At 45.0% G+C, this 27,223-nt stretch overlaps 2 protein-coding genes across 5 annotated transcripts in view; both read left to right on the top strand.

Annotated features, from left to right (window-relative positions):
- The window catches only part of RNF180 (ring finger protein 180), a 102,743-nt gene that overhangs the window by 33,658 nt on the left and 41,862 nt on the right, over positions 1-27,223 (top strand). The gene's annotated exons all lie outside the window — the stretch shown is intronic.
- Positions 2,999-9,918, top strand: LOC130291907 (uncharacterized). Of its 4 annotated transcripts, none has more exons than XR_008848057.1 (3): positions 2,999-3,204; positions 3,384-8,900; positions 9,080-9,917. XR_008848057.1 is itself a non-coding variant. In XM_056541346.1 (2 exons), the coding sequence occupies exon 2, from the start codon at positions 3,721-3,723 to the stop codon at positions 8,647-8,649; it is 4,929 nt and encodes a 1,642-aa protein (XP_056397321.1). In that variant the 5' UTR covers positions 2,999-3,204; positions 3,384-3,720; the 3' UTR covers positions 8,650-9,918. The 4 variants fall into 4 exon arrangements, 1 of the variants encoding a protein (XP_056397321.1); XR_008848058.1 differs by having other exon boundaries at positions 3,384-8,904; XR_008848059.1 differs by having other exon boundaries at positions 2,999-8,900.

Here is a 27,223-nt window from a genome sequence, read left to right as displayed (position 1 = left end):
CCTCCCCCAATAAAAATTGAAATCGACCCTTCCCCATTTTACTCATAAAAGCTTTAAAAAAATAACTAAATATATTTGGTATCACTGCATGCATAAGTGTCTGAACTATCAAAATATAATGTAAATGATCCCGTGTGGTGAACAGCTTAAATGTAAAAAAATAAAAAATAAAAAAAAAGTCCAAAATTGCTGCGTTTTGATCAGATCACACAAAAATAATAATAATAATAAAATGTGATCAAGTAGTCACTGCATTGCATTGCATTGATCAGTATATGCAATCTTTTTGGAACACAGTGCTCTCTGCTTACATCAGGACCACAGTGCTCTCTGCTGACATCTCTGTCCATTTTAGAAACTTTCCAGAGCAGCATATGTTTTCTATGGGGATTTAATTCGGAAATGTCTGAATTATAAAAATGTTATGTTAATTAAACTTAACAGTCAATGGTGTACTCGTAAAAAAATTGCGTATTTTTGGTCACTTTGTATACTATAAAAAAATGCATAAAAAGCGATCAAAAAGTCCCTTCAAAACAAAAATGCTACCGATAAAAACTTCAGATGATGGCACAAAAAATGAGCCCTCATGATGGAAAAATAAAAAAAGTTATAGGGGTCAGAAGAGGACATTTTTAAACGTACTACTTTTCATGCAAACAGTTATAATTTGTTATAAAATTAAATCAAACCTATATAAGTTGGGTATAATTTTAGGCTGCTTTCACACTATGAATTTCTCCGTTTAGGAACTTCCGTCAGAAGTTCCGTCACTACAGCTGCGAAACCCGGCCGTTAGAAAACCCCTGACGGCCGTGACTAAATTGCATTGCAGCCTATGGGGTTTTGTAACTGCCTGTTTGCACCCCTATATGCCCGTAATTCATTACGGACGTTATACAGTGACGGGACATCGTGGCGGAAAAATTACTGCATGGGCTGCAATGCAATTTAGTCACGGCCGTCAGGGGTTTTGTAACGGTTTTGTAACGGCCGGGTTTCGCAGCTGTAGTGACGGAACTTCTGACGGAAGTTTCTAAACGGAGAAATTCATAGTGTGAAAGCAGCCTTAATCGTATGAACCTACAGAATAAAGAAGCACCCAAAAGTTACAAAATGGTGTTTGTTTGTTTTTTCAATGTTGTCTCACAAAAATATATTTTTTTGCTTTGTCGTAGATTTATTTTATGTAAAATGACTGATGTCATTACAAAGTACAATTGGTGGCACAAAAAACAAGCCCTCATATGGGTCTGTAGTTGCAAAATTGAAAGGGTTATGATTTTTAAAAGGTGAGGAGGAAAAAATGAAAGTGGAAAAACCCTGAGTCCCCCTAACCCCTTTATTGTTAGCTCTCCAACCTGAGCTAGTAGAACTCAATTACTATCCTTGTGGACCCACCATATTGTAACACTTGAGCCAGACCTGTATTGGAGCCCCTCTGTACACCTCACCACCTGTTCAGGTAAGGCTGCTTTCACACTATATGTTGTTCCGTTTTAAAGACCCGTTACAATGTCCCGTTAAGAAAACCCTTAAAAACGGCCTTAAAAAATCTCATTCAATTCTATGGGATTTTTTGATTATCCGTTATCACCTGTTATTGCCCATTATGACTAACAGTCGCTATGAACATGACGGATGTTATAACGGTACATGACAGATGTTATAACGGGTCTTAACGTATGAATATGCCCGTTATTTTGAATGACGTTATGGTCCGTTATTTTTACTTTTTTTTGCAGGACCTTTTGTAGTACAAAAACGGCTGTTAAAAAGCAGGGACAAGACGATAGTGTGAAATAAGCCTGAGCGTAAAGTTTCTTGGATGTTTTGAATATTGCATGCTCACTTACTGTATGTGTACTGTGATTGAAAAAAAACCTGAGAATTTAGAATTAATATTGTAGTACCGAAAGTACTGTGACACTCAGCAGCTAAAGGGTGCTTCCACTCCCCGAGTCTTCCACCTGCCGCATGATTCATGAGCCCAGCAGAAAGGAGAAGAGTTTTAAAAGGAAGTCAGACAGTGTGGTCGGGGATCTCCCTTAGGGTGGGTTCACACTACGTTTTGTCCCATACGGGAGCGCATACGGCAGGGGGGAGCTAAAACCTCGCGCTCCCGTATGTGACCGTATGCGCTCCCGTATGCCATTCACTTCAATGAGCCGACCGGAGTGAAACGTTCGGTCCGGTCGGCTCATTTTTGCGCCGTATGCGCTTTTACAACCGGACCTAAAACCGTGGTTGACCACAGTTTTAGGTCCGGTTGTAAAAGCGCATACGGCGCAAAAATGAGCCGACCGGACCGAACGTTTCACTCCGGTCGGCTCATTGAAGTGAATGACATATGGGAGCGCATACGGTCACATACGGGAGCGCAAGCTTTTAGCTCCCCCCTGCCGTATGCGCTCCCGTATGGGACAAAACGTAGTGTGAACCCAGCCTTAGACAGAAGTGGCTATAAGAGGGGAAGACACCGTGTCCATTGCCAGGCAGGCACAGCAAGGGCCGCGTTGGACACACAAGTGTGGACTCCCTGAGTGAGAGCAGTGGCTCTCTAGTAACACAGCAGGTGGCTGTGTATGGCTATGTGAATCCAGACTTTTATTTTTGTTCCAATGTGAACTGTGGCTGATTTTGTTTTCTGCCACTAAACCTGACCAGGTGTCAGACTGAAAGAAGTTGGTGTAATATGCACAACCTGTAACAAATATACTTTATAATCAACAAATCATGTATCAGTAGTATAAGGTATAATACATCAATGATATAACTACTCAGTATTTATATAAGATTAACTTATGGAGAGGAACTTCAGATCAACACTGTGTCACCCACTAAATACAAAGGTGTCACCCACTAAATACACAGGACCCCAGGGCTGTCTGAGCATATTCCCTATTGTTGGAGCATGCTGGTAGCACACAGACCATAGATACCTACAGTAGATACAGTATATGCCAATACAATGTAGTTACAAGTGTGCTGCCTTCGCAATGTATTTTACATGCTTGGCACTCAGCAGGGTCTGTTCCTTTAAGACCCTCCATTTTCTTGAAGCCTAGAGGCGGGCCTTCTCTCTAAAACATAGGGCTAGCTCCGGCATGTCTCATTCATTTCAGCTCCAGCCACCACAGTGACCAGATCCACAGGACTTCTTAAAGCTAATACAGACTGCAAATCTGATAAATACCAAAGCCTGTGAGTAAGGAATTGCTAGTTACCTTGTGTAGAGAGATGCTCGGCATTTGTAGATAGATAATGTGTTTTCAGTGTGTAGTAAGTGAGCACATGTTAGACTATCTATGTATTAGCTATGCATAATGTAAGGCACTTGAATAGCCATGCTTACATTTGTCTTTCATATGTTTGTTTTACAGTTTTACCGCGCACTTTCATTATATCTCAGTAAAGATTACATCAGTTAAGCAAACCAGCGTGTCTTTCCTTGAGATTCGGTATAAACTTGATGTGAAGCTGTGTCCACGAGACAGCGGAGACATTATAGTAAAAAGGCTTTTAAAACGTTATCAGAAGCAGTTAATCAGCTTTGAATCGTCCGCAGCAGTAAAAAAGACTCATAAATCCTGTGCCCTGCAGTCTGTGTCGGAGTAAGGGCGCGAAGCACTAGAAAGTGAAACTAATTCTCTCACGTGCTATATCACCGCTGTGCTGTGTCCAGTCATCATCATTATCTACGCTGCCAGCTAAATCAAGATGCAGAACCCAGAGAACAGCACTCTGACAGTTAACCCTCAATGCTCCTATAAAGAGGAAGACACCTTCCCAAGAAGTAGATCTAGGTGCACAACATTGTCTAGAGCGTCCAGTCAAACAAATCTAACTTCGGTTAGCGCCGATGCATCAAGATTTAAACGCCATAGTTCTAGACACTCAAGCACCACCAGCCTGTCATCCGCTAGCGCCATAGCAACTAAGGCAAGAGCGAAAGCAGAGGCAGCTTGTGCAATGGCGTCCTATGCAAAGCAGGAAGCTGAATTGATGAAAGAACAAGCTGAAGTGCAAGCATCTTTACACTTACTGCAACAGCAGAAAAACGCTGCAGCAGCCTTAGCCGAGGCAGAAGTTCTCACAAGGGCTGCCGAAGCTCAGTTCGCTGACATAGAAACCCAGATGTCACCCCTCAGCGCAAGCCAACGTACCCGTGAGTACATACAGTCACAAGCAACCATGTACACTGACCAGCAGTTCAATTATGCACCAAGACCATCAATAAGCAACTTTGATACTATGCAACACTGCAAGACTGAATTAGAACCTCAGGGTAGGAAGTCAAGTGGTTGCATGCTCAGAGACCAATCTGCCAACCTGACAAGAGTGCAAACGGATGCTGATGTACTCCCTCCTCAAGCAAATACAAGTCTGGATTATAGCAGAAAGACTTACAACAGAGGAGAACAAAGCAGACTTAGTCAAGTACCTCATCAGCCTTACCAGCCGCAGCCATACCCTGAGTTTACACCCAGGAAGTATTCACCAGATGCAGCAAGAGCTACAGAGGTAGCAAGATTCCTGATGCGCCGTGAGATAGTGAGCGCTGGTCTCATGAAATTCGATGACCGTCCAGAAAACTACTGGGCCTGGAAGTCATCTTTCCTAAGCGGTACCCAAGACTTAGATCTGACAGACAGAGAAAAGCTTGATCTGCTCGTCAAATGGCTAGGAACAGAGTCCACTGAGCAAGCCCAAAGAATCAGATCAGTACATGTTCATGACGCAGCAGCAGGACTTGCAATGGTGTGGAGGAGACTAGAACACTGCTATGGGTCACCTGAAGTGATTGAAGATGCTCTTCTGAAGAGGATAGAAAACTATCCAAGAATGACAAACAAAGACAATCAAAAGCTGAGAGGGTTTGGGGACCTACTCTTAGAAATAGAAGCCGCTAAGTCTAGTGGATATCTGCCAGGTCTCTCATACTTAGATACAGCACGTGGAGTTGATCCCATAATCGAGAAACTTCCTTTCAACTTGCAAGAAAGGTGGGTCACTCAAGCATCAAGATACAAGAAAGATCATCGAGTCGCATTTCCACCATTTGCCTTCCTTGCTGAATTCATCGTAGACCAAGCTGAAACACGCAATGATCCAAGCTTTGCTTTCCTGAACAAGAGAACTGCAAGCTCCCCAAAGGTAGAGCAAAAACATCCAACGCCTTACAAAGAACGCAGAGCAACAGTTTCTGTACGGAAGACAGAAGTCTCGCCTGAGTCTGCAGTCAATCAGGAAGACAACACAAGTAAGAAAGTTGAGGAGCCAGACAAAATATGTCTTATCCACAACAAGCCTCATCCACTAAGAAAATGTCGCAGTTTCAGAAGTAAGACATTAGAAGAGCGCAAAGCTTACCTTAAAGACAATCACATTTGTTTCAGATGTTGCGCTTCAATTCAGCATCTTGCAAAAGACTGTACAAAAACAATAAAATGCACAGAGTGCAACAGTGACAAACACCTGTCAGCACTGCACCCAGGACCACCACCATGGAAACAAGAAGTTCCAGCAACTCAAGAAGATCATGGTGGGGAGCAAGGCGAGAGTACAACGCCAGCAGTAACCTCAAAGTGTACTGAGATCTGTACAGAGCAGGGCCGCCCCAGATCATGTTCCAAGATATGCTTAGTCAAGGTGTATCCTGCAGGCTTCAGAGAAAAAGCAATCAAGATGTACACAGTCTTGGATGAACAGAGTAACAGATCTCTGGCAAAAACAGAGTTCTTTGACCTCTTCGGTGACAAAGGAAGTCCAACTCCATACACCCTGAAGACTTGTTCTGGAGTTGTAGAGACAACAGGGAGAAGAGCAAACAACTACATCATTGAGTCATTAGATGGAAAGACAAAGGTGACTCTTCCTACCCTCATAGAATGTGATGAGATACCAGACGACAGGTCAGAGATCCCCACACCTGAAGTTGCTCGTCATCACCCCCATCTGGTGCGAATAGCAGACCAGATACCAGCACTAGATCCAGATGCTGCAATCATCCTTCTACTTGGGAGAGATATCCTCAGACTGCACAAAGTCAGAGAACAGTACAATGGGCCACACAATGCACCATTTGCACAACGCCTTGATCTCGGATGGGTCATCGTTGGAGAAGTATGTCTAGACGGACTCCACAAACCAGAAAAGGTAAATGTCTACAGAACACATCTGTTACAGAATGGTCGTACATCTTGTCTTTGCCCATGTACCAACAGTCTACACATTAAAGAGAGACTTGTAAACCCAACACATCATCGGAGTATCCAGAGGTGCATGGAAGACTTAGCCTCAACTGGAGATACAGATGAACTGGGCTGTAAGGTGTTTGAAAGAACACGAGATGACGACAAGCTAGCACCCTCGGTGGAAGATACTCTCTTCCTTGAGATTATGGACAGGGAAGTCTTCAGAGACAAATCAGGCAGCTGGGTAGCCCCTCTACCCTTCCGGTCACCACGCCATCGCCTTCCTGACAACAAGGTACAAGCAGAGAAACGCTTCACCTCGTTGCAGCACATGCTACAAAGAAAGCCAAATATGAAGAAACACTTCCAAGCCTTCATGCAGAAGATCTTTGATAACGATCAAGCTGAAAAGGCACCACCACTACAAGAGAACCAAGAACACTGGTACTTACCAATATTTGGGGTGTACCATCCTCAGAAACCAGGCCAGATACGGGTAGTATTTGACTCTAGTGCGAAGCACAAAGGCCTCTCACTAAATTATGTCCTTCTCAGCGGACCGGACCTGAACAATACACTCCTTGGAGTACTCATCAGGTTCAGAAAAGAACTCGTAGCAGTGACAGCAGACGTACAACAGATGTTCTACTGTTTCCTTGTTCGTGAAGATCACAGAGACTACTTAAGGTTCCTGTGGTATGCAGACAATGACTTTAACAAAGAAATCACAGAGTACAGGATGAAGGTACATGTGTTTGGAAACAGCCCTTCTCCAGCTGTAGCTATCTACAACCTGAGACGAGCAGCACAACAAGGTGAAAGACATGGTCAAGAAGCCACACAGTTCGTCATGAAGAACTTCTACGTAGATGATGGACTTGCTTCTTTCTCCAGCAACGAAGAAGCTATCAACGTCCTGAAAAGTACAAGAGAAATGTTGGCAGAATCCAACATAAGACTGAACAAGGTAGCTTCCAACAGCAACAGAGTCATGGAAGCATTTCCAATGGAAGACCGTGCTAAAGACCTCAAAGACTTGGATCTAGGAACAGAATCACCACCCTTGCAAAGAAGTCTTGGGATTAGTTGGGACCTGAAGACTGACAGTTTCACCTTCAGGGTCTCCAGAGAAGAGAAGCCATTCACAAAAAGAGGTGTCCTATCTACAGTCAACAGTCTTTACGACCCCCTGGGGTTCGTAGCACCCATCATCATGCAAGGTAAAGCTCTTTTGAGACAGATCACTACTGAGCAAGAACAAAGTGACTGGGACATACCTCTACCTGAAGAGAAGGAAATGCAGTGGAAGTTGTGGAAAGACTCATTGTTAGAGCTTGAACAACTCAACATCCCTAGACCATACGTATCTGTTTCCTTGTCTGCTACAAAGAGAAGAGAAATATGCATATTCTCTGACGCCTCCACTATGGCTATCGCATCTGTCGCCTACCTTAGGGTAATAGACACTGAGGGACAAAGCCATGTCGGGTTCATCATGGGAAAATCTAAGCTGGCTCCTAGACCCGCTCACACTGTCCCACGTCTAGAACTTTGTGCTGCTGTCTTAGCTGTAGAGATGGCAGACATGATTACAACAGAACTGGACATCGAGATCCATACAATTAACTTTTATACAGACAGCAAGATTGTGTTAGGATATATTCACAATGCTTCAAGAAGATTTTATACATACGTGGCCAACAGAGTGACACGTATCAGAAAGTCTACAAGTCCAGAACAGTGGCATCACATCAGCACAGACAAGAACCCAGCTGATCATGGGACGAGACTAGTGCCAGCCGCTGCGCTCAAGCAAACTAACTGGTTCGTAGGTCCATCCTTTCTTCGTAAACCAGAAACCAAAGAAACTACTCAGGTAGAGACCTTTCAGCTCATAGAACCAGATCAAGACAAAGAGGTAAGACCTCAAGTGACAGTTTGTAGGACTATAGTTACAAGAGACAGTCTGGGCGCTCATAGATTTGAAAGGTTTTCCAGCTGGAAGTCGCTGACCCGTGCAATCGGAAAACTTAAGGTCACGATCATCAGATGCATCCAGCAGGAAGTCTTTAAAGAAGAAATCCAAGGCCTTCTGAAAACGGAAGAGATTTCTCAACACAATTCGCTCAAGGACTTGTACACCAAGCAAAGGAAACAAGTTCAAAGTCTTGCGGACATTTTCTGGAAGAGGTGGAGACAGGAATACCTGGTGATATTCCAGCCACGCAAGAAATGGCAAGATGACAAGCCCAATTTACAAGTTGGAGACTTTGTCCTACTGAAAGACTCTCAGGCCCACAGGAACGAGTGGCCTATTGGACTCATTGTGGGGACTGATCCTAGTAGTGATGCTAGAGTTAGAAAGGTTGAAGTTAGGATTGTTAGACAGGGCATTCCCAAAGTGTATGCAAGGCCAATTTCTGAAGTAGTTTTACTTCTGTCCAAGGGTTAGTGGCATAACAAAAAGTATGCCAGGTGGGGAGTGTGCTGCCTTCGCAATGTATTTTACATGCTTGGCACTCAGCAGGGTCTGTTCCTTTAAGACCCTCCATTTTCTTGAAGCCTAGAGGCGGGCCTTCTCTCTAAAACATAGGGCTAGCTCCGGCATGTCTCATTCATTTCAGCTCCAGCCACCACAGTGACCAGATCCACAGGACTTCTTAAAGCTAATACAGACTGCAAATCTGATAAATACCAAAGCCTGTGAGTAAGGAATTGCTAGTTACCTTGTGTAGAGAGATGCTCGGCATTTGTAGATAGATAATGTGTTTTCAGTGTGTAGTAAGTGAGCACATGTTAGACTATCTATGTATTAGCTATGCATAATGTAAGGCACTTGAATAGCCATGCTTACATTTGTCTTTCATATGTTTGTTTTACAGTTTTACCGCGCACTTTCATTATATCTCAGTAAAGATTACATCAGTTAAGCAAACCAGCGTGTCTTTCCTTGAGATTCGGTATAAACTTGATGTGAAGCTGTGTCCACGAGACAGCGGAGACATTATAACAAGATTTAAGTAAAACATAATTTAAAAAAAATGGTGAAAATCCTGGTATTAAAAAAAGTAATAAAAAAAGTATCATTAATATAAAAATCTATAAAGGTAACCATTTTTATTTACAAATGTAAAACCCATCTTAACCCCTTAAGGACCAGGCCAATTTTCACTGTAGGACCAGAGCTTTTTTTGCACATCTGACCACTTTCACTTTAAAGGGGTATTCCAGGCAAAAACTTTTTTTTTTATATATCAACTGGCTCCGGAAAGTTAAACAGATTTGTAAATTAAATCCGGAAAACAGCTCTTGTCCCAGATCGGATACTAACGTGGACTGCCTAACATCGGATACCGGTGAGCGCATAACTTCTACTCTTAAAGCGCTTCTATAATCCTGTGCATACAGACGGGCAGCCTAAATAACGGGTCCGGTGCAGTTCGGACCAGCTGCTATTATCACTGGCAATATCTCTAGTCAGCGCCTGCCAGTGCAGACAAATATCGGCATTTTAGTCCACAGACTTTCTATTACATCTTACTCTGCTGGAACTTTTAATATCTCTGCCTTCAGTGAATACTGTAATCCTGATACACTTTCATATCAGAAGGACAATATTGCATCATTGTTCGATAACAACTGACATTCATACTAATTGCCATTCATCTTTATTGAAAGAACAGTTTTGTGATCTATTACACTCACACCCTTACAGGGAACCATTTATTGCTAGATATCTTTATATGTTATCTGCTATATGAATGCACATTAGAGGCATCAGGAATTATTTTAGTGTATTTTATTTTATTGTCTGATCCCCCCATAGGGCCCTGTGAGGGGATCATCTTAATCTAATTTTTATAATTGATGTGATATTATAATAAATATTACTGTTAATTGAAGCACCGTCTGTTCCATTCATTATAAATATTAATATTATATAGACTCTCCTTGAGGTTTGGGGTAAATATTTTGAACTTTTTCCTCTTGCACCTAGGGTATAGGTGCCTACCCAATTTAACCTCGGATTAGTGCATTAATTGTGAGCTGCACTTATTCTTTTTCTTTAGATTTGTAAATTACTTCTATTAAAACATTTTAATCCTTCCAATAGTTATTAGCTTCTGAAGTTTTCTGTCTAACTGCTCAATGATGATGTCCCGTCCCGGGAGCTGTGCATGATGGGAGAATATCCCCATAGGAACTGCACAGCTCCCAGGATGTGAGTCATCAGAAAGCAGTTAGACAGAAAAAACAACTCAACTTCAGAAGCTAATAACTATTGCAAGGATTAAGATTTTTTAATCAAAGTAATTTACAAATCTGTTTAACTTTCGGGAGCCATTTGATATATAAAAAAAATTTTTTGGCCCTGAATACCACTTTAAGCATTAACCCCTTAAGGACCAAGGACGTACCGGTACGTCCTTGGTCCTGCTCTCCTGATATAACGCAGGGTTACACAGTAACCCCGCATCATATCATGGCGGGCCCGGCGTCATAGTGAAGCCGGGACCCGCCTCTAATAGCGCTATTAACCCTTTAGCCGCGCGCTCAGAGCTGAGCCGCGCAGCTAAAAGCGAAAGCGAAAGTTGCCGGCTAGCTCAGTGGGCTGTTCGGGATAGCTGCGGCGAAATCGCGGCATCCCGAACAGCTTACAGGACAGCGGGAGGGCCCCTACCTGCCTCCTCGCTGTCCGATCGCCGAATGACTGCTCAGTGCCTGAGATCCAGGCATGAGCAGTCATGCGGCAGAATCGTCGATCACTGGTTTCCTATGAAAAAACAGTGATCAATGATGAAGATCAGTGTGTGCAGTGTTATAGGTCCCTATGGGACTTATAACACTGCAAAAAAAAAGTGAAAAAAAAAAGTGAATAAAGATCATTTATCTCCTCCCCTATTAAAAGTTTGAATCACCCCCTTTTTCCAATAAAAAAAAACACAGTGTAAGTAAAAATAAACATATATGGTATCACCGCGTGCGGAAATGTCCGAATTATAAAAATATATCATTAATTAAACCGCTCGGTCAATGGCGTGCGCGCAAAAAAAATTCCAAAGTCCAAAATAGTGCATCAATAAGTCCTATCAATGCAAAAATGGTACCGTTAAAAACTTCAGATCACGGCACAAAAAATGAGCCCTCATACCGCCCCATACACGGAAAAATAAAAAAGTTATAGGGGTCAGAAGATGCCAATTTTAAACGTATTAATTTTTCTGCATGTAGTTATGATTTTTTCCAGAAGTCCGACAAAATCAAACCTATATAAGTAGGGTATCATTTTAATCATATGGACCTACAGAATAAAGATAAGGTGTCATTTTTACTGAAAAATGTACTACGTAGAAACGGAAGCCCCCAAAAGTTACAAAACTGTGTTTTATTTTCCAATTTTGTCGCACAATGATTTTTTTTTTTCCGTTTCACCGTAGATTTTTGATATAAATAATATTTTGATTCACATATACATCACATATACACATATACAATATGTCTACTTTATGTTTGCATCATAAAGTTGACGTGTTTTTACTTTTGGAAGACATCAGAGGGCTTCAAAGTTCAGCAGCAATTTTCCAATTTTTCACCAGATTTTCAAAATCGGAATTTTTCATGGACCAGTTCAGGTTTGAAGTGGATTTGAAGGGCCTTCATATTAGAAATAACCCACAAATGACCCCATTATAAAAACTGCACCCCTCAACCTATTCAAAATGACATTCAGTAAGTGTGTTAACCCTTTAGGTGTTTCACAGGAATAGCAGCAAAGTGAAGGAGAAAATTCTAAATCTTCATTTTTTACACTCACATGTTCTTGTAGACCCAGTTTTTGAATTTTTACAAGAGGTAAAAGGAAAAAAAATCCTCTCAAATATTGTAACCCAATTTCTCTCGAGTAAGAAAATACCTCATGTGTATGTCAAGTGTTCGGCGGGCGCTGTAGAGGGCTCAGAAGGGAAGGAGCGACAGTGGGATTTTGGAGAGTGAGTTTTTCTGAAATGGTTTCACATTTAGGAAGCCCCTATGGTGCCAGAACAGCAAAAAAAAAAACACATGGCATACTATTTTGGAAACTACACCCCTCAAGAAATGTAACGAGGGGTACAGGGAGCCTTAATACCTTACAGGTATTTCACAACTTTTTTGTTAAAGTCGGATGTGTAAATGAAAAAAGAAAATTTTTTCACTAAAATGCTGGTTTTTCCCCAAATTTTACATTTTTACAAGGGGTAATAGGAGAAAATTATCCCCGAAATTTGTAACCCCATTTCTTCTGAGTATGGAAATACCCAATGTGTGGACGTCAAGTGCTCTGCTGGCGCAATACAATGCTTAGAAGAGAAGAAGCTTCTGAAAAGGGAATTCGTTTGGAATGGAAGTCAGGGGCCATGTGCGTTTACAAAGCCCCCCGTGGTGCCAGAACAGTTGACGCCCCCCACCTGTGACCCCATTTTGGAAACTACACCCCTCACAGAATTTAATAAGGGGTGCAGTGAGTATTTACACCCCACTGGCGTTTGACAGATCTTTGGAACAGTGGGCTGTGCAAATGAAAAATTAAAATTTTCATTTTCACGGACCACTGTTCCAAAAATCTGTCAGACCCCTGTGGGGCGTAAATGCTCACTGTATGCCTTATTACATTACGTGAGGGGTGTAGTTTCCAAAATGGGTTCACATGTGGGTATTTATTTTTTTGCATTTATGTCAGAACCGCTGTAAAATCAGCCACCCCCGTGCAAATCACCAATTTAGGCCTCAAATGTACATAGTGCGCTCTCACTCCTGAGCCTCGTTGTGCCCCCGCCGAGCATTTTACACCCACATCTGGGGTATTTCCATGCTCAGGAGAAATTATGTTACAAATTTTGGGGGCCTTTTTTTCCTTTTACCTCTTGTGAAAATAAAAAGTAAAGGACAACACCAGCATGTTAGTGTAAACATATATATTTTTTTTTTACACTAACAGGCTGGTGTAGACCCCAACTTTTCTTTTTCATAAGGGGTAAAAGGAGAAAAAGACCCCCAAAATTTGTTGTGCAATTTCTCCAGAGTACGGAAATACCCCATATGTGGCCCTAAACTGTTTCCTTGAAATATGACAGGGCTCCGAAGTGAGAGAGCACCATGCGCATTTGAGGACTTAATTAAGGATTGCATAGGGGTGGACATAGGGGTATTCTACGCCAGTGATTCCCAAACAGGGTGCCTCCAGCTGTTGCTAAACTCCCAGCATGCTTGGACAGTCAGTGGCTGTCTGGAAATGCTGGGAGTTGTTGTTTTGCAACAGCTGGAGGCTCCGTTTTGGAAACACTGCCGTACAGTACGTTTTTCATTTTTATTGGGGGGGGGGGGGGGGGGGGAGTGTAAGGGGGTTTATATATAGTGTTTTACCCTTTATTATGTGTTAGTGTAGTGTTTTTAGGGTACATTAGGACTGGCGGGTTACAGTGAGTTTCCCGCTAGGAGTATGCGCTGCGTCGAAACTTACTGTAAACCTGCATGTGTGAATGTACCCTGTACATTCACATGGGGGGGGAAAACCTCCAGCTGTTTCAAAACTACAACTCCCAGCATGTAATGACAGACAGTGCATGCTGGGAGTTGTACTTTTGCAACAGCTGGAGGCACACTGGTTGGAACACCTTCAGTTAGGTTCTGTTACCTAACTCAGTATTTACCAACCGGTGTGCCTCCAGCTGTTGCAAAACTACAACTCCCAGCATGTACTGATCGCCGAAGGGCATGCTGGGAGATGTAGTTATGCAACAGCCGGAGGTACGCAACTACAACTCCCAGCATGCCGAGACAGCTGTTTGCTGTTAGGGCATGCAGGGATTTGCAGTTTTGCAACATCTGGAGGGCTACAATTTAGAGATCTCCAAACTGTGGACCTCCAGCTGTTGCAAAACTACAAATTCCAGCATGCCCTGACAGCATACTGCTGTTTGGGCATGCTAGGAGTTGCAGTTTTGCAACATCTGGAGGGCCACAGTTAGAGATCACTGCCAGTGATCTCCAAACTGGGGCCCTCCAGCTGTTGCAAAACCACAAATCCCTGCATGCCCTAACATCTGTCTGGGCATGCTGGGACTGGAGTTGTAGTTTTGCAACATCTGGCGGTTTACAGTTTAGAGATTACTGTATAGTGGTCTCAAACTGTACCCTCCAGATGTTGCTAGGCAAATTACCGGCTTCCGTTGGATCCAGGGAGCCAGCCGCATGACATCGCCGGACTCCAATCTCCTCCACCGATTGTCGCCCGCAGCCTCGCCCGCAGGGTAAGTTGACGTCGGCGCCGGTCCTCTGTCGGTTCCCCGTTCTGCCCCGCCTATTGTATGTGGGCAGAACGGGGAAACTGAAAGTAAAGCCCCCCGCCGCCAATCTGCTATTGGTGGTCGCGTCTAGACCACCAATAGCAGGGATAGGAGGGGTCGCACCCCTGCCACCTCACTCCTATGCCTTCAGGAGGATCTTGGGTGTCATGGACAACCGCGATCCCCGTTATATTCCGGGTCACCGGGTTACCATAGACCAGTATGACCCGGAATAGCCGCAAATCGCAATTGTGAATTCATGCAAATCGCAATTGTGAAGGATGCAAGTAACGACGAAAATGTACCACTATATTAACCCATTAATGACCAAGGACGTATATTCACATTCTTGACCGCCCCCCGCGATATAACGCGGGGTCACGCGGTGACCCCCCGTCATATCGGGTCGGTCCCGCATGTATCTGAAGCCGGGACCCGGGGCTAATAGCGCGCAACAGCGATCACAGTGCCGCGCGCTATTAACCCTTTAGACAAGGTGTTCAAAGTTGAACGCCGCGTCTAAAACGAAAGTAAAACCTTCCCGGCTGCTCAGTGGGGCTGATCGGGACCACCGCAGTGAAAATGCGGTGTCCCGATCAGCTGGGACACGAGCGGAGGTCCTCTTACCTTCCTCCAGCGTGTCCCTTCGGCGATTGATTGCTCCAAGCCTGAGATGCAGGCTTGAGCAATCGACCGCCGATAACGCTGATCATTTCAAAGCTATGCAATGAGAGCTATAACACTGCAAAAAAAAGTGTAAAAAAAAAGTTATTAAATGTGATTTAACCCTTTCCTTAATAAAAGTTCAAATCACCCCCCTTTTCCCATTAAAAAAACACCAAGTAAATACAAATAAATATAAACATATGTGGTATCGCTGAGTGCGTAAATGTCCAAACTATAAAAATATATTATTAATTAAACCACATGGTCAATGGTGTACGCGCAAAAAAATTTGACAGTCCAAAATAACGTATTTTTGGTCACTTTTTATATCATGAAAAAATGAATAAAAGGCAATCAAAAAGTCCGATCAATACAAAAATCGTACCTCTAAAAATTTCAGATCACGGTGCAAAAAATTAGCCATCATACCGTCCCATACGCAGTAAAATAAAAAAGTTATAGGGGTCAGAAGATGACAATTTTAAACGTATAAATTTCCCTGCATGAAGTTATGATTTTTTCCAGAAGTACGACAAAATCAAACCTATATAAGTAGGGTATCATTTTAATCGTATGGACCTATAGAATAAAGATCAGGTGTCATTTTTATTGAAAAATGTACTGTGCAGAAACGGAAGCCCCCAAAAGTTACAAAATAGCGTTTTTTCTTCAATTTCATTGCATAATTATTTTTTTTGCCATTTCTGTAGATTTTTGGGAAAGATGACTGATGTCACTGCAAATTAGAATTGGTGGCGCAAAAAATAAGCTATCATATGGATTTTTAGGTGCAAAATTGAAAGGGTTATTATTTTTAAAAGGTGAGGAGGAAAAAACGAAAGTGCAAAAACCGAAAAACCCTGCGTCCTTAAGGGGTTAAAGTAGAATATTTCACGAAAAAAACTATCTCCGAATCAGAATAAACAGTAAATAGCATCCCAGAGTTATGAATGCATAAAGTGACAGTGGTCGGAATTGCAAAGAAGGGCTGAGTCCTTAAAGGGTATTCCACCCCTAGACATCTGATCGTGGGGTTTCCACCGCTGGGGACCCCCGCATTCTACCATACGGCACCCACCTGTAACGGCTTCCAGAACCACTGGAGGCCCTCAGGCTAATACCATCCCGACCACGGGGACGTAAGATTGTGATGTCACGACTCCGCCCCCGTGTGAGGTCACACCCTCCCCCTCAGTGCAAGTCTATGGGAGGGGGCGTGAAAGCTGTCGGTGCCGCATGGTAGAATGCGGGGGTCCCCAGCGGCAGGACCCCCGCCATCAGACATCTTATCTCCTATCCAAAGGATAGGAAGATGTCTAGGGGTGGAGTACCCCTTTAAGGTGAAAAAGGGCTGAGTCCTTAAGGGGTTAAAAGAAAAGTCAACACACAGCTTATGCTTTTTGACCTATACACCCTATGCTAATAGTCATGTATAGCTTGAAATGTGTACATTGTGGGTCTTCTTTTATTTTTCACTCCTTAAGGACACATGATGTACTGGAACATCATGTGTCCGCTGTCAATCTATAATGCGGGGCCACGGCGTGGCCCCGCGTCATAGCGGGTCGGGCCCGGCCTCTAACAATGGCCGGGACCCGTGGCTAATAGCGTGCGGCATTGATCGCGGTGCCGCGCGCTATTAACCCTTTAGACGCGGTGTTCAAAGTTGAACGCAGCGTCTAAAGTGAAAGGGAAAGTATGCCGGTTAGCTCAGTGGGCTGTTTAGGATAGCCATGGCGAAATTGCGGCATTCCGAACAGCATCCAGGACAACAGAAGGTTCCCTACCTGCCTCCTCACTGTCCGATCGCCGAATGACTGCTCAGTGCCTGAGATCCAGGCATGAGCAGTCAAGCGGCAGAATCATCGATCACTGGTTTCTTATGAGAAACCAGTGATCAACATAGAAGATCAGTGTGTGCAGTGTTATAGGTCCCTATGGGAGCTATAACACTGCAAAAAAAAGTGGAAAAAAAAGTGAATACATATCATTTAACCCCTTCCCTATTAAAAGTTTGAATCACCCCCCTTTTCCCATAAAAAAAAAAACCACTGTGTAAGTAAAAATAAACATATATGGTATCGCTGTGTGCGGAAATGTCCGAATTATAAAAATATATCGTTAATTAAACCGCACGGTCAATGGTGTAGGGGAAAAAAAAATTCCAAAGTCCAAAAGAGTGCATTTTTGCTCACTTTTTATTTCATGAAAAAATTTATAAAAAGCGATCAATAAGTCCTATCAATGCAAAAATGGCGTTAAAAACTTCAGATCACGGCGCAAAAAATGAGCCCTCATACCGCCCCATACGTGGAAATATAAAAAAGTTATAGGGGTCAGAAGATGACAATTTTAAACATATTAATTTTCCTGCATGTAGTTATGATTTTTTTCCAGAAGTACGACAAAATCAAACCTATATAAGTAGGGTATCATTTTAATCATATGGACCTACAGAATAAAGATAAGGTGTCATTTTTACCGAAAAATTTACTAGGTAGAAACGGAAGCCCCCAAAATTTACAAAACGCCGTTATTTTTTTTTCAGTTTTGTCTCACAATGATTTTTTTTCCGTTTCACCGTAGATTTTTGGGCAAAATGACTGATGACACTACAAAGTAGAATTGGTGGCGCAAAAAATAAGCCATCATATGGATTTTTAGGTGCAAAATTTAAAGAGTTATGATTTTTTTAAAGGCAAGGAGCAAAAAACGAAAACGCAAAAGCGGAAAAAAACCCAGTCCTTAAGGGGTTAAAGGAAATAAAAACAATTTTAAACCACTATGCTAAATTACCATACCTCCCATATTTTGGAATCAGACTGAAAAATGTTATAGATCATGATTTTCATTCCGAGTCCAAAGTAGGAGGTGCTTGGAAAATGACCTGAACATAGTGACTAGCTGCGTACGATCGGGTCTGTGCGGGCTATAGGAATAAATGTGTAGATGCCTGTCTGTGCACAGATATAACTGCAGACAATTTAAGCTTAAGAAATCATATCTGTGCCTCGAAGGCACTAATCAGGATGTGAACACTGCCTTACAGTAAATTTATTGATGTTGGGAAATTTTGGAAACACAACATTTTACATATTATACATATTATACAGATGAAGAGCGCTCTGGGTGAAATGTTTATTCATTAACAGCAGAGGGCACCAGAGTTCATGCTTCAAAAGCCATAAATATCACGCATGTGAAATCCTGCTCTCTCCAAGCATTGTGACATCTCACTTAATACATTGTAGCCTTTTTTACAGCAATTAAAATGTTTACATGATAGTGACTTCAAAATGAAATACGAACAGCAGACTGTGATATGTTACAGTTCCTTGTATTTATTTCCTAAGTGTATGTGTAATAAAAAAAATCTTATTTATTTATTTCATTATTACATTTCATGGCGACGGGCACCTATAATACACTGACAATCCTGGACAGTGTGTATATTTCATGTCTGTGCATAGAATGCTGCTTCCTTATATTTGTGATATATTGTTCTTTCCTGAGAGGACAGATATACAGGAATATTGATTGTAGATATCAAACCTGTTAGGAGCATTGTATAGACTGTTGCAGCCATCAGATTACTGTTTTCATTTTATAACCTGAAAAAATTATATAATCTGATCTTCTCCATTTTTTTTATATTACTAGTATATGCACTGAAAAGCCACTTTATTAGAGGCACCTGCCCTGTCCAAGTTTATCCCTTTATGACAACTGTTTACACTATGGCAGAAGACACTTTCAACTTGACCTTGCACCATGTCATGTCACCTATTGTCAAAGATTGTTTCCAAGAACATGACAGCAAGTTTTCCTTGCTATCCTGCTTTTCACAGTCCTCATATCCTAAACGTATAGAGCATCTCTGGGACATGGTAGTATGGGATTGCTTGCAACATGTCAGGGCCGTCATCTAATCTGTGGTAACTGTGATAAGCTATCCTGTCTACAGTGGGCTGGCCTGTATTTTAGCATAAGTACATGTGGCGCCCAATTTGGGGGTACTGTGTGCAGGGTGTATGGGTATGATCATGACGCCAGGGCATCGGTAACCTACACAGTCTGAAAACAGGACAGCTTCTCCTGGGCCAGGATAAGAAATACACAGATGTCAGGTTACAGATAACTGTCTTTACTGAAGCAGAAGTAGATGTTACAATCCTCACAGCGCAGATTAGAGTAGACGAGATGCAGTGTTACCCTTGGGAGCCCTGTAGTATTGCTGTGACTTGTATTATTGTGCTTGGGGCATTAGACTTAATTCTGAGGCCTCCCACTGTCACGATGCCGGCTGGCAGGTAGTGGATCCTCTGTGCCAGAGAGGGATTGACGTGGACCGTGCTAGTGGACCGGTTCTAAGCCACTACTGGTTTTCACCAGAGCCCGCCGCAAAGCGGGATGGTCTTGCTGCGGCGGTAGTGACCAGGTCGTATCCACTAGCAACGGCTCACCTCTCTGGCTGCTGAAGATAGGCGAGGTACAAGGGAGTAGGCAGAAGCAAAGTCGGACGTAGCAGAAGGTCGGGGGCAGGCGGCAAGGTTCGTAGTCAGGGGAGATAGCAAAGTTCTGGTACACAGGGTATAAACACACAAAAACGCTTTCACTAGGCTCTAGGGCAACAAGATCCGGCAAGGAAGTGCAAGGGAGGAGACTAGATATAGCCAGGAAACAGATGGGAACCAATTAAGCTAATTGGGCCAGGCACCAATCATTGGTGCACTGGCCCTTTAAGTCTCAGGGAGCTGGCGCGCGCGCGCCCTAGAGAGCGGAGCCGCGCGCGCCAGCACATGACCGCAGGAGACGGGAACGGGTAAGTGACCTGGGATGCGATTCGCGAGCGGGCGCGTCCCGCTGTGCGAATCGCATCCCCAACGGCCATGACAGGGCAGCGCTCCCGGTCAGCGCTGACCGGGGAGCTGCAGGGAGAAAGGCGCCGTGAGCGCTCCGGGGAGGAGCGGGGACCCGGAGCGCTAGGCGTAACAGTACCCCCCCCCTTAGGTCTCCCCTTCTCTTTATCGGGTAACTGCCTCCCCTGGGATGAGGACACCGGGAAAGGATGGAGGGATTCCTCAACGGCAGGCAGAACCGCAGGAGTAGGAATGGGGAGAGAGGGCAGAGGGCGAGACCTGGCACGGGGCAGTGTGACACCAGGACGAGGGCCATGAGGGGACACAGAAGCTTGCCTGGGAGGGGGGGAGGGGCATTTCCTGTGGCAGGCAGAGTCCTTAATGACCTTAGGGGGACCGGATACAGGAGGAACCACAGAGTTACGGCAAGGGATACTGGGAACCGGTTTTAGACAGTTCTTGGCACAAGAGGACCCCCAACTCTTGATCTCCCCAGTGGACCAATCCAGGGTTGGGGAATGAAGTAGAAGCCAGGGAAGTCCAAGGAGAATTTCCGAGGTGCAATTGGGGAGGACCAAAAGTTCAATCCTCTCGTGATGAGATCCGATGCTCATAAGAAGGGGCTCCGTGCGGAAACGTATGGTACAGTCCAACCTGGCTCCGTTGACCGCGGAGATGCGGAGTGGCTTGACAAGACGGGTCACCGGAATATGGAATTTATTCACAAAGGACTCCCGAATAAAATTTCCAGAAGCTCCAGAGTCCAGACAGGCCACGGCTGAGAGGGGAGAGCTGGCTGAAGTGGAAATCCGAACAGGTACCGTGAGACGTGGAGAAGCCGACTTGGCATCAAGAGACGCCACACCCACGAGAGCTGAGTGTGAGCGTGCGTTTCCCAGACGTGGAGGACGGATTGGGCAATCCACCAGAAAATGTTCAGTACTGGCACAGTACAAACAAAGATTCTCTTCCTTACGGCGATTCCTCTCCTCCAGGGTCAGGCGAGACCGATCCACTTGCATGGCCTCCTCGGCGGGAGGCCTAGGCGCAGATTGCAGTGGAGACTGTGGGAGAGGTGGCCAGAGATCTAAGTCTTTTTCCTGGCGGAGCTCTTGATGCCTCTCAGAAAAACGCATGTCAATGCGAGTGGCTAGATGAATGAGTTCATGCAGGCTAGCAGGAGTCTCTCGTGCGGCCAGAACATCTTTAATGTTGCTGGATAGGCCTTTTTTAAAGGTCGCGCAGAGAGCCTCATTATTCCAGGAAAGTTCAGAAGCAAGAGTACGGAATTGTATGGCGTACTCGCCAACGGAGGAATTACCCTGGACCAGGTTCAGCAGGGCAGTCTCAGCAGAAGAGGCTCGGGCAGGTTCCTCAAAGACACTTCGAATTTCCGAGAAGAAGGAGTGTACAGAGGCAGTGACGGGGTCATCACGGTCCCAGAGCGGTGTGGCCCATGACAGGGCTTTTCCAGACAGAAGGCTGACTACGAAAGCCACCTTAGACCTTTCAGTAGGAAACTGATCCGACATCATCTCCAGATGCAGGGAACATTGTGAAAGAAAGCCACGGCAAAACTTAGAGTCCCCATTAAATTTGTCCGGCAAAGACAGGCGGAGGCTAGGAGTGGCCACTCGCTGCGGAAGAGGTGCAGGAGCTGGCGGAGGAGATGGTTGCTGCTGCTGTAGCTGAGACTGAATCTGCTGTAGCTGCGACTGGAGTTGCTGAGTCATGGTGGTCAAGTACGACAGCTGGTGATCTTGTTGGGCAATCTGTCGGGCTTGCTGGGCGACCAGTGTGGGGAGGTCGGCGACAACAGGCAGAGGAACTTCAGCGGGATCCATGGCCGGATCTACTGTCACGATGCCGGCTGGCAGGTAGTGGATCCTCTGTGCCAGAGAGGGATTGACGTGGACCGTGCTAGTGGACCGGTTCTAAGCCACTACTGGTTTTCACCAGAGCCCGCCGCAAAGCGGGATGGTCTTGCTGCGGCGGTAGTGACCAGGTCGTATCCACTAGCAACGGCTCACCTCTCTGGCTGCTGAAGATAGGCGAGGTACAAGGGAGTAGGCAGAAGCAAAGTCGGACGTAGCAGAAGGTCGGGGGCAGGCGGCAAGGTTCGTAGTCAGGGGAGATAGCAAAGTTCTGGTACACAGGGTATAAACACACAAAAACGCTTTCACTAGGCTCTAGGGCAACAAGATCCGGCAAGGAAGTGCAAGGGAGGAGACTAGATATAGCCAGGAAACAGATGGGAACCAATTAAGCTAATTGGGCCAGGCACCAATCATTGGTGCACTGGCCCTTTAAGTCTCAGGGAGCTGGCGCGCGCGCGCCCTAGAGAGCGGAGCCGCGCGCGCCAGCACATGACCGCAGGAGACGGGAACGGGTAAGTGACCTGGGATGTGATTCGCGAGCGGGCGCGTCCCGCTGTGCGAATCGCATCCCCAACGGCCATGACAGGGCAGCGCTCCCGGTCAGCGCTGACCGGGGAGCTGCAGGGAGAAAGGCGCCGTGAGCGCTCCGGGGAGGAGCGGGGACCCGGAGCGCTAGGCGTAACACCCACGCTGACTAGGGTACTGATAGTGTCCAATTAATGCTACACCACCAGGGTATGAACTATCGCTGTGTGGCCCGTCAACTCACCGGGTATTATGCTTACAATTAGGAGTTTCTGACTCCTCCTGGGCAGGGAACACTTGCAGAAGGGTGTGATCACTTCTTGAAAGATTTACTTTAGGCTTTCCTTAGATCACTCACGCTTCTGCTGTCTCTTCTCCACACTGCTGCTCACGCTGAGCTCTGCACTGAACTGAACTCTCAACTCTGAACTGAACAGCTCCTCCCCCCTTACACTATATATATAGGGAAGCCTCCCATTGGGCAACCAGGGTCACATGGGTACTCTTCATTATACTTCCTTACAGATATCCTGTACATTTTTTAAAGATACAGTGCAACATAATATAAATGAACAGGCAAAGATCATAACAAATATTAAAGCATCACTTGAACAGCAGGCACCTGAAGCAATGTTTATCTGACAGGACACACTCCGGTACTGGGACCTCCCAAGCGTTTTTAAAGGGGTACTCTGGCGCTAAGACATCTTATCCCATATCCAACGGATAGGGGATAAGATTCCTGATTGCGGGGGTCCCGCCGCTTGGGACCCCCGTGATCTTGAACGCAGCACCCCATTATAATCAGTTCCCAGAGCATGTCCGCCAGTAATCAGACCCATAGCGAACATGCTCTGGGAACTGATTATAACGGGGTGCTGCGTGCATTATCACGGGGGTCCCCAGCGGTGGGACCCCCGCAATCAGGCATCTTATCCCCTATCCTTTGGATAGGGGATAAGATGTCTTAGCGCCGGAGTACCCCTTTAAATACGTTTGCGAGGTCCCAGTACCTGAGGGTGTTCTGTCAGGTAAAAATTGCTTCAGGTGCCTGCTGCTCAAGGGATGCTTTAACATGTGGTCAAACAGAAAGTAAATTCAAAAAGAAAATAACTTCCTGTGGATCATATAGCAGCTGGGACTATCTATAGCAATTTTCAGATTGCAGATACTAAACAGTGCTATGCATAGGTGTCAGGCCATGGAAGAGGACCTTGGGATGACGGCCGGAGCAGGTGAGGGGACCTTCGGCCTCCAAGTTGGATGATCGGATCTGATAATCCATTCAATGTGCTACATAGCCGCAGATACTGTGATTTGTATTAATCATGGCATCTGAGGGGTTAATGGCGGACATCTGCACGAATGCTAATATCAGCCATTACAGCCATTACCAGCAGGACCTGCCATGCATGATGCGAGCATCACGTTAGGCATAGTATTTTTACCTTGTTTTGAAATAACTATGCAGTTAAGAGCATTGAGGGTGAAATTGACTAGGAATTGAGTGACAAATCACCGCAAACATATACAAATAACCTCCAGATCTTTTAAAATAAAAAGCTATTCCTGTAAAGGAATTGGACGAGGTTGAGGACAGTGCAACCTTGCCATGTCTTATGCCAGTAAGAGTGTTGGTAGCAGTACCAGCACCAGCACTGGTAGCAGCAGCCAGGTGTCTGGTGGTAGTAATAGCAGCTGTGTCAGCAAACAAAAGTTATCACTGTCCTCCAGGAGTTTTGGAGGATATTATGGCCCTTGTGGACTGGTTGACTTATTCGAGGTCTTTTCAAGAGAAGGAAGAAGAGTCTTACAATTTGACGGTGAGCCAGGAGTCAGTGGATTCCTCATCGTCTACAGTTTCATGATTAGGTGGAAATGTCCATCCTAGACGATCTGTTCAATCTCTGTCATTGCTTTCCTCTCCTAGTACAGGCTGAAGGATAGCATTGGCCATGAGGAGGAGTTGTGTCACAGTCAGCATTTGGAGTGTGTGCCAGAGATCATGGAGGTGGAAGCAGTGGGGCCATGCATAGAATTAGTGGGACTAGTGGTTGTTGGTGTGGTGAGATTGTAAGACATCATGGTGGATGTGCTGAATGGGAGTCCATGACCATTTATTAATAATTCATGCTCACAGGCTACCTTAGCCAAATTGGTACCCTTTATGACCTCCCATGATTTAACTATAAGGGTATACTTTTTTCCACATTTAAAAGCAACTTATGGAGACTCCTCACCATCCTCCTACTTCATAACCTCACTATCTATGCTGATCTCTCTGCTGCAAGGTTATTGAGACAAAGAGAATTTGCAGCAGGAACCAAAGTATAGTGAAGGCCTCCAAATGGGGCTTCCCTGTGGGTCATTTTTACCTATAATGGCTCCAAACATGTTTCCTCCTCTCAGGAATGGCATCTTGTTCAGCAAGATGTTCAGCTGTCTTTACTTCCTGATTAACCTTCTCAGAAGCTGTCTGACTATACCCCTCCTCTGAAAGGCTTTTTACTGAAGCTGATCACACTAATAAGTCTGCTGACATCATCACCATCAAACTCTTCCCCATCAACCCCACCAAAGGATAGGGGATAAGATGCCTGATCGCGGGAGTCCGGGCACTGGGGACCCCCGGGATCATGCACGCGGCACCCCGTTTGTAATCAGTCCCCGGAGCGTGTTCGCTCCAGGACTGATTACCGGCAAATACAGGGCGGGCGGCGTGTGATGTCACGTTCCGTCACTACAGGGCTGTCACTACAGGGCGGGTGGCGTGTGACGTCACACCCCTGCCCCTGTGTGATGTCATGCTCCGCCCCTCAATGCAAGCCTTGCATTGAGGGGTGGAGCATGACATCACACGGGGGTGTGGGTGTGACATCACACGCCGCCCGCCCTGTAGTCGCCGGTAATCAGTCCCGGAGCGAACACGCTTCGGGGACTGATTACAAACGGGGTGCCGTGTGCATGATTTCGCGGGTCCCCAGCGGCGGGACTCCCGCGATCAGGCATCTTATCCCCAATCCTGTTTTAAGACTCTTAAAGGAAAACTGTCATATGTTTTCTCCTGCACTATACACAGGTACCGGAGACGCTGAACATTTTGAGTCCTACCTTGCCCGGATGCGCTGCGCCGTTCGCCCTTTATAGCAGTTTTTCTATATATTTAAATTAGCTGCTAACTGGCACGGGCGGGGTTACTGCCTTCATCTGGCACCACTGCCCGGGCCGCAGCACCGCCCGGCTAATGAATATTCATATAATGTCTTACACTCTTCTTCTCATCCCGGCCGATACTGCGCATGTGCGGGATTTCCTACTATACCCGGAAGCGGTCTTCAGCGCTGCTTCATTAGTCCGGAGCAGCGATGGAGTAAATCCTGCACATGCACAGTATCGGCTGGGATGAGAAGAGTGTAAGACATTATATGAATATTCATTAGCTGGGCGGTGCTGCGGGCTGGGCGGCGGTTACGTCACCCGTGCCAGTTAGCAGCTAATTTAAATATGCAGAAAAACTGCTATAAAGGGCGAATGGCACAGCGCATCCAGGCAAGGTAGGACTCAAAATGTTCAGCGTCTCCTGCACTATCCACCGGTACCTGTGGATAGTGCAGGAGAAAACATATGACAGTTTTCCTTTAAGGGGTTTACATGAATTGTAAGGGATGCTACTTCCAGTATGTGGCAATGTGGAGCAAGTTCTTTTTCTTCTGGATAGGAGATACTTTGCATATTCTTTTCCATATTCTTTTGCATATTCTTTTCTTTACAAGCATGGCTTGTAAGACTCCATATGCCTGTTTTGCTGTTTCCTAAGTTCTGCCTTGTTACAGATATCTATTTAAGTACTGCATGGTTATAGGTAACTAGTGCATGGAAGAGCTGCATGGTACTGGTAACTGTCTGGATATTGGAAACATTATACATACTGCTTTGTTATAGGTAATTATGTAAGTGCTGTCTGGTTATAGGTAACTATATGTAAGTGGTGTCTGGCTATAGGTAACTACTGCATGTAAGTACTGTCTAGCTATAGGTAACTGTTTGAATAATGTTGGGTTATAGGTAACTGTAAATGCTGTTTGCTTGTAAGTATCTATGTAGTACTGCCTTATTGTAGGTAACTATGTAAGAAATGTGTTGTACTGTCTGGTTATGGGTAACTATGTAAGTACTGTCTGATTGTAAGTAACTATAAGTAAGTACTGTGTGATAGTAAGTAACTATAAGTAAGTACTGTGTGATAGTAAAGTAACTATAAGTGAGTACTGTGTGATTGTAAGTAACTATAGGTAAGTGCTGTCTGTTTGTATCTTACTATTAAATGACTGCCTTATTTTAGGTTACTGTGTAAGACCTGTATGCTTATTGGAAAGTAAGTACTGACTGGTTATAGGTAGCTATATAAGAACTGACTGGTTATAGGTAGCTACCGTATTTATCGGGGTATACCACGCACCGGCCTATAACACGCACCCTCATTTTACCAAGGATATTTGGGTAAAAAAAGTTTTTTGAAGGTGCGTGTGTGCGCGTGTATACCCCGATATACCCCCAGGAAAGGCAGGGGTAGAGAGGCCGTCGCTGCCCGCTTCTCTCCCCCTGCCTTTCCTGGGATCTAGAGCGCTGCTGTCGGCCCTTCTCACCCCCTGGCTATCGGCGCCACTGCCCGTTCTGTCCCCCTGACTATCGGTGCCGGCGCCGATAGCCAGGGGGAGAGAAGCGGCACCGACAGCCAGGGGGAGAGAAGGGGCAGCGGCACCCATTGCCGGCGC

This window comes from Hyla sarda, chromosome 1, assembly GCF_029499605.1.
Source record: "Hyla sarda isolate aHylSar1 chromosome 1, aHylSar1.hap1, whole genome shotgun sequence".
NCBI classification, from domain to species: Eukaryota; Metazoa; Chordata; class Amphibia; order Anura; family Hylidae; genus Hyla; species Hyla sarda.
The sequence above is the reverse complement of the archived record's forward strand: the minus strand, read 5'-3'. Positions and strand labels throughout refer to the sequence as shown.

Coding starts and splice junctions, on each gene's coding strand:
- LOC130291907 (XM_056541346.1), top strand. CDS start 3,721: ATGCAGAACCCAGAGAACAGCACTCTGACAGTTAACCCTCAATGCTCC.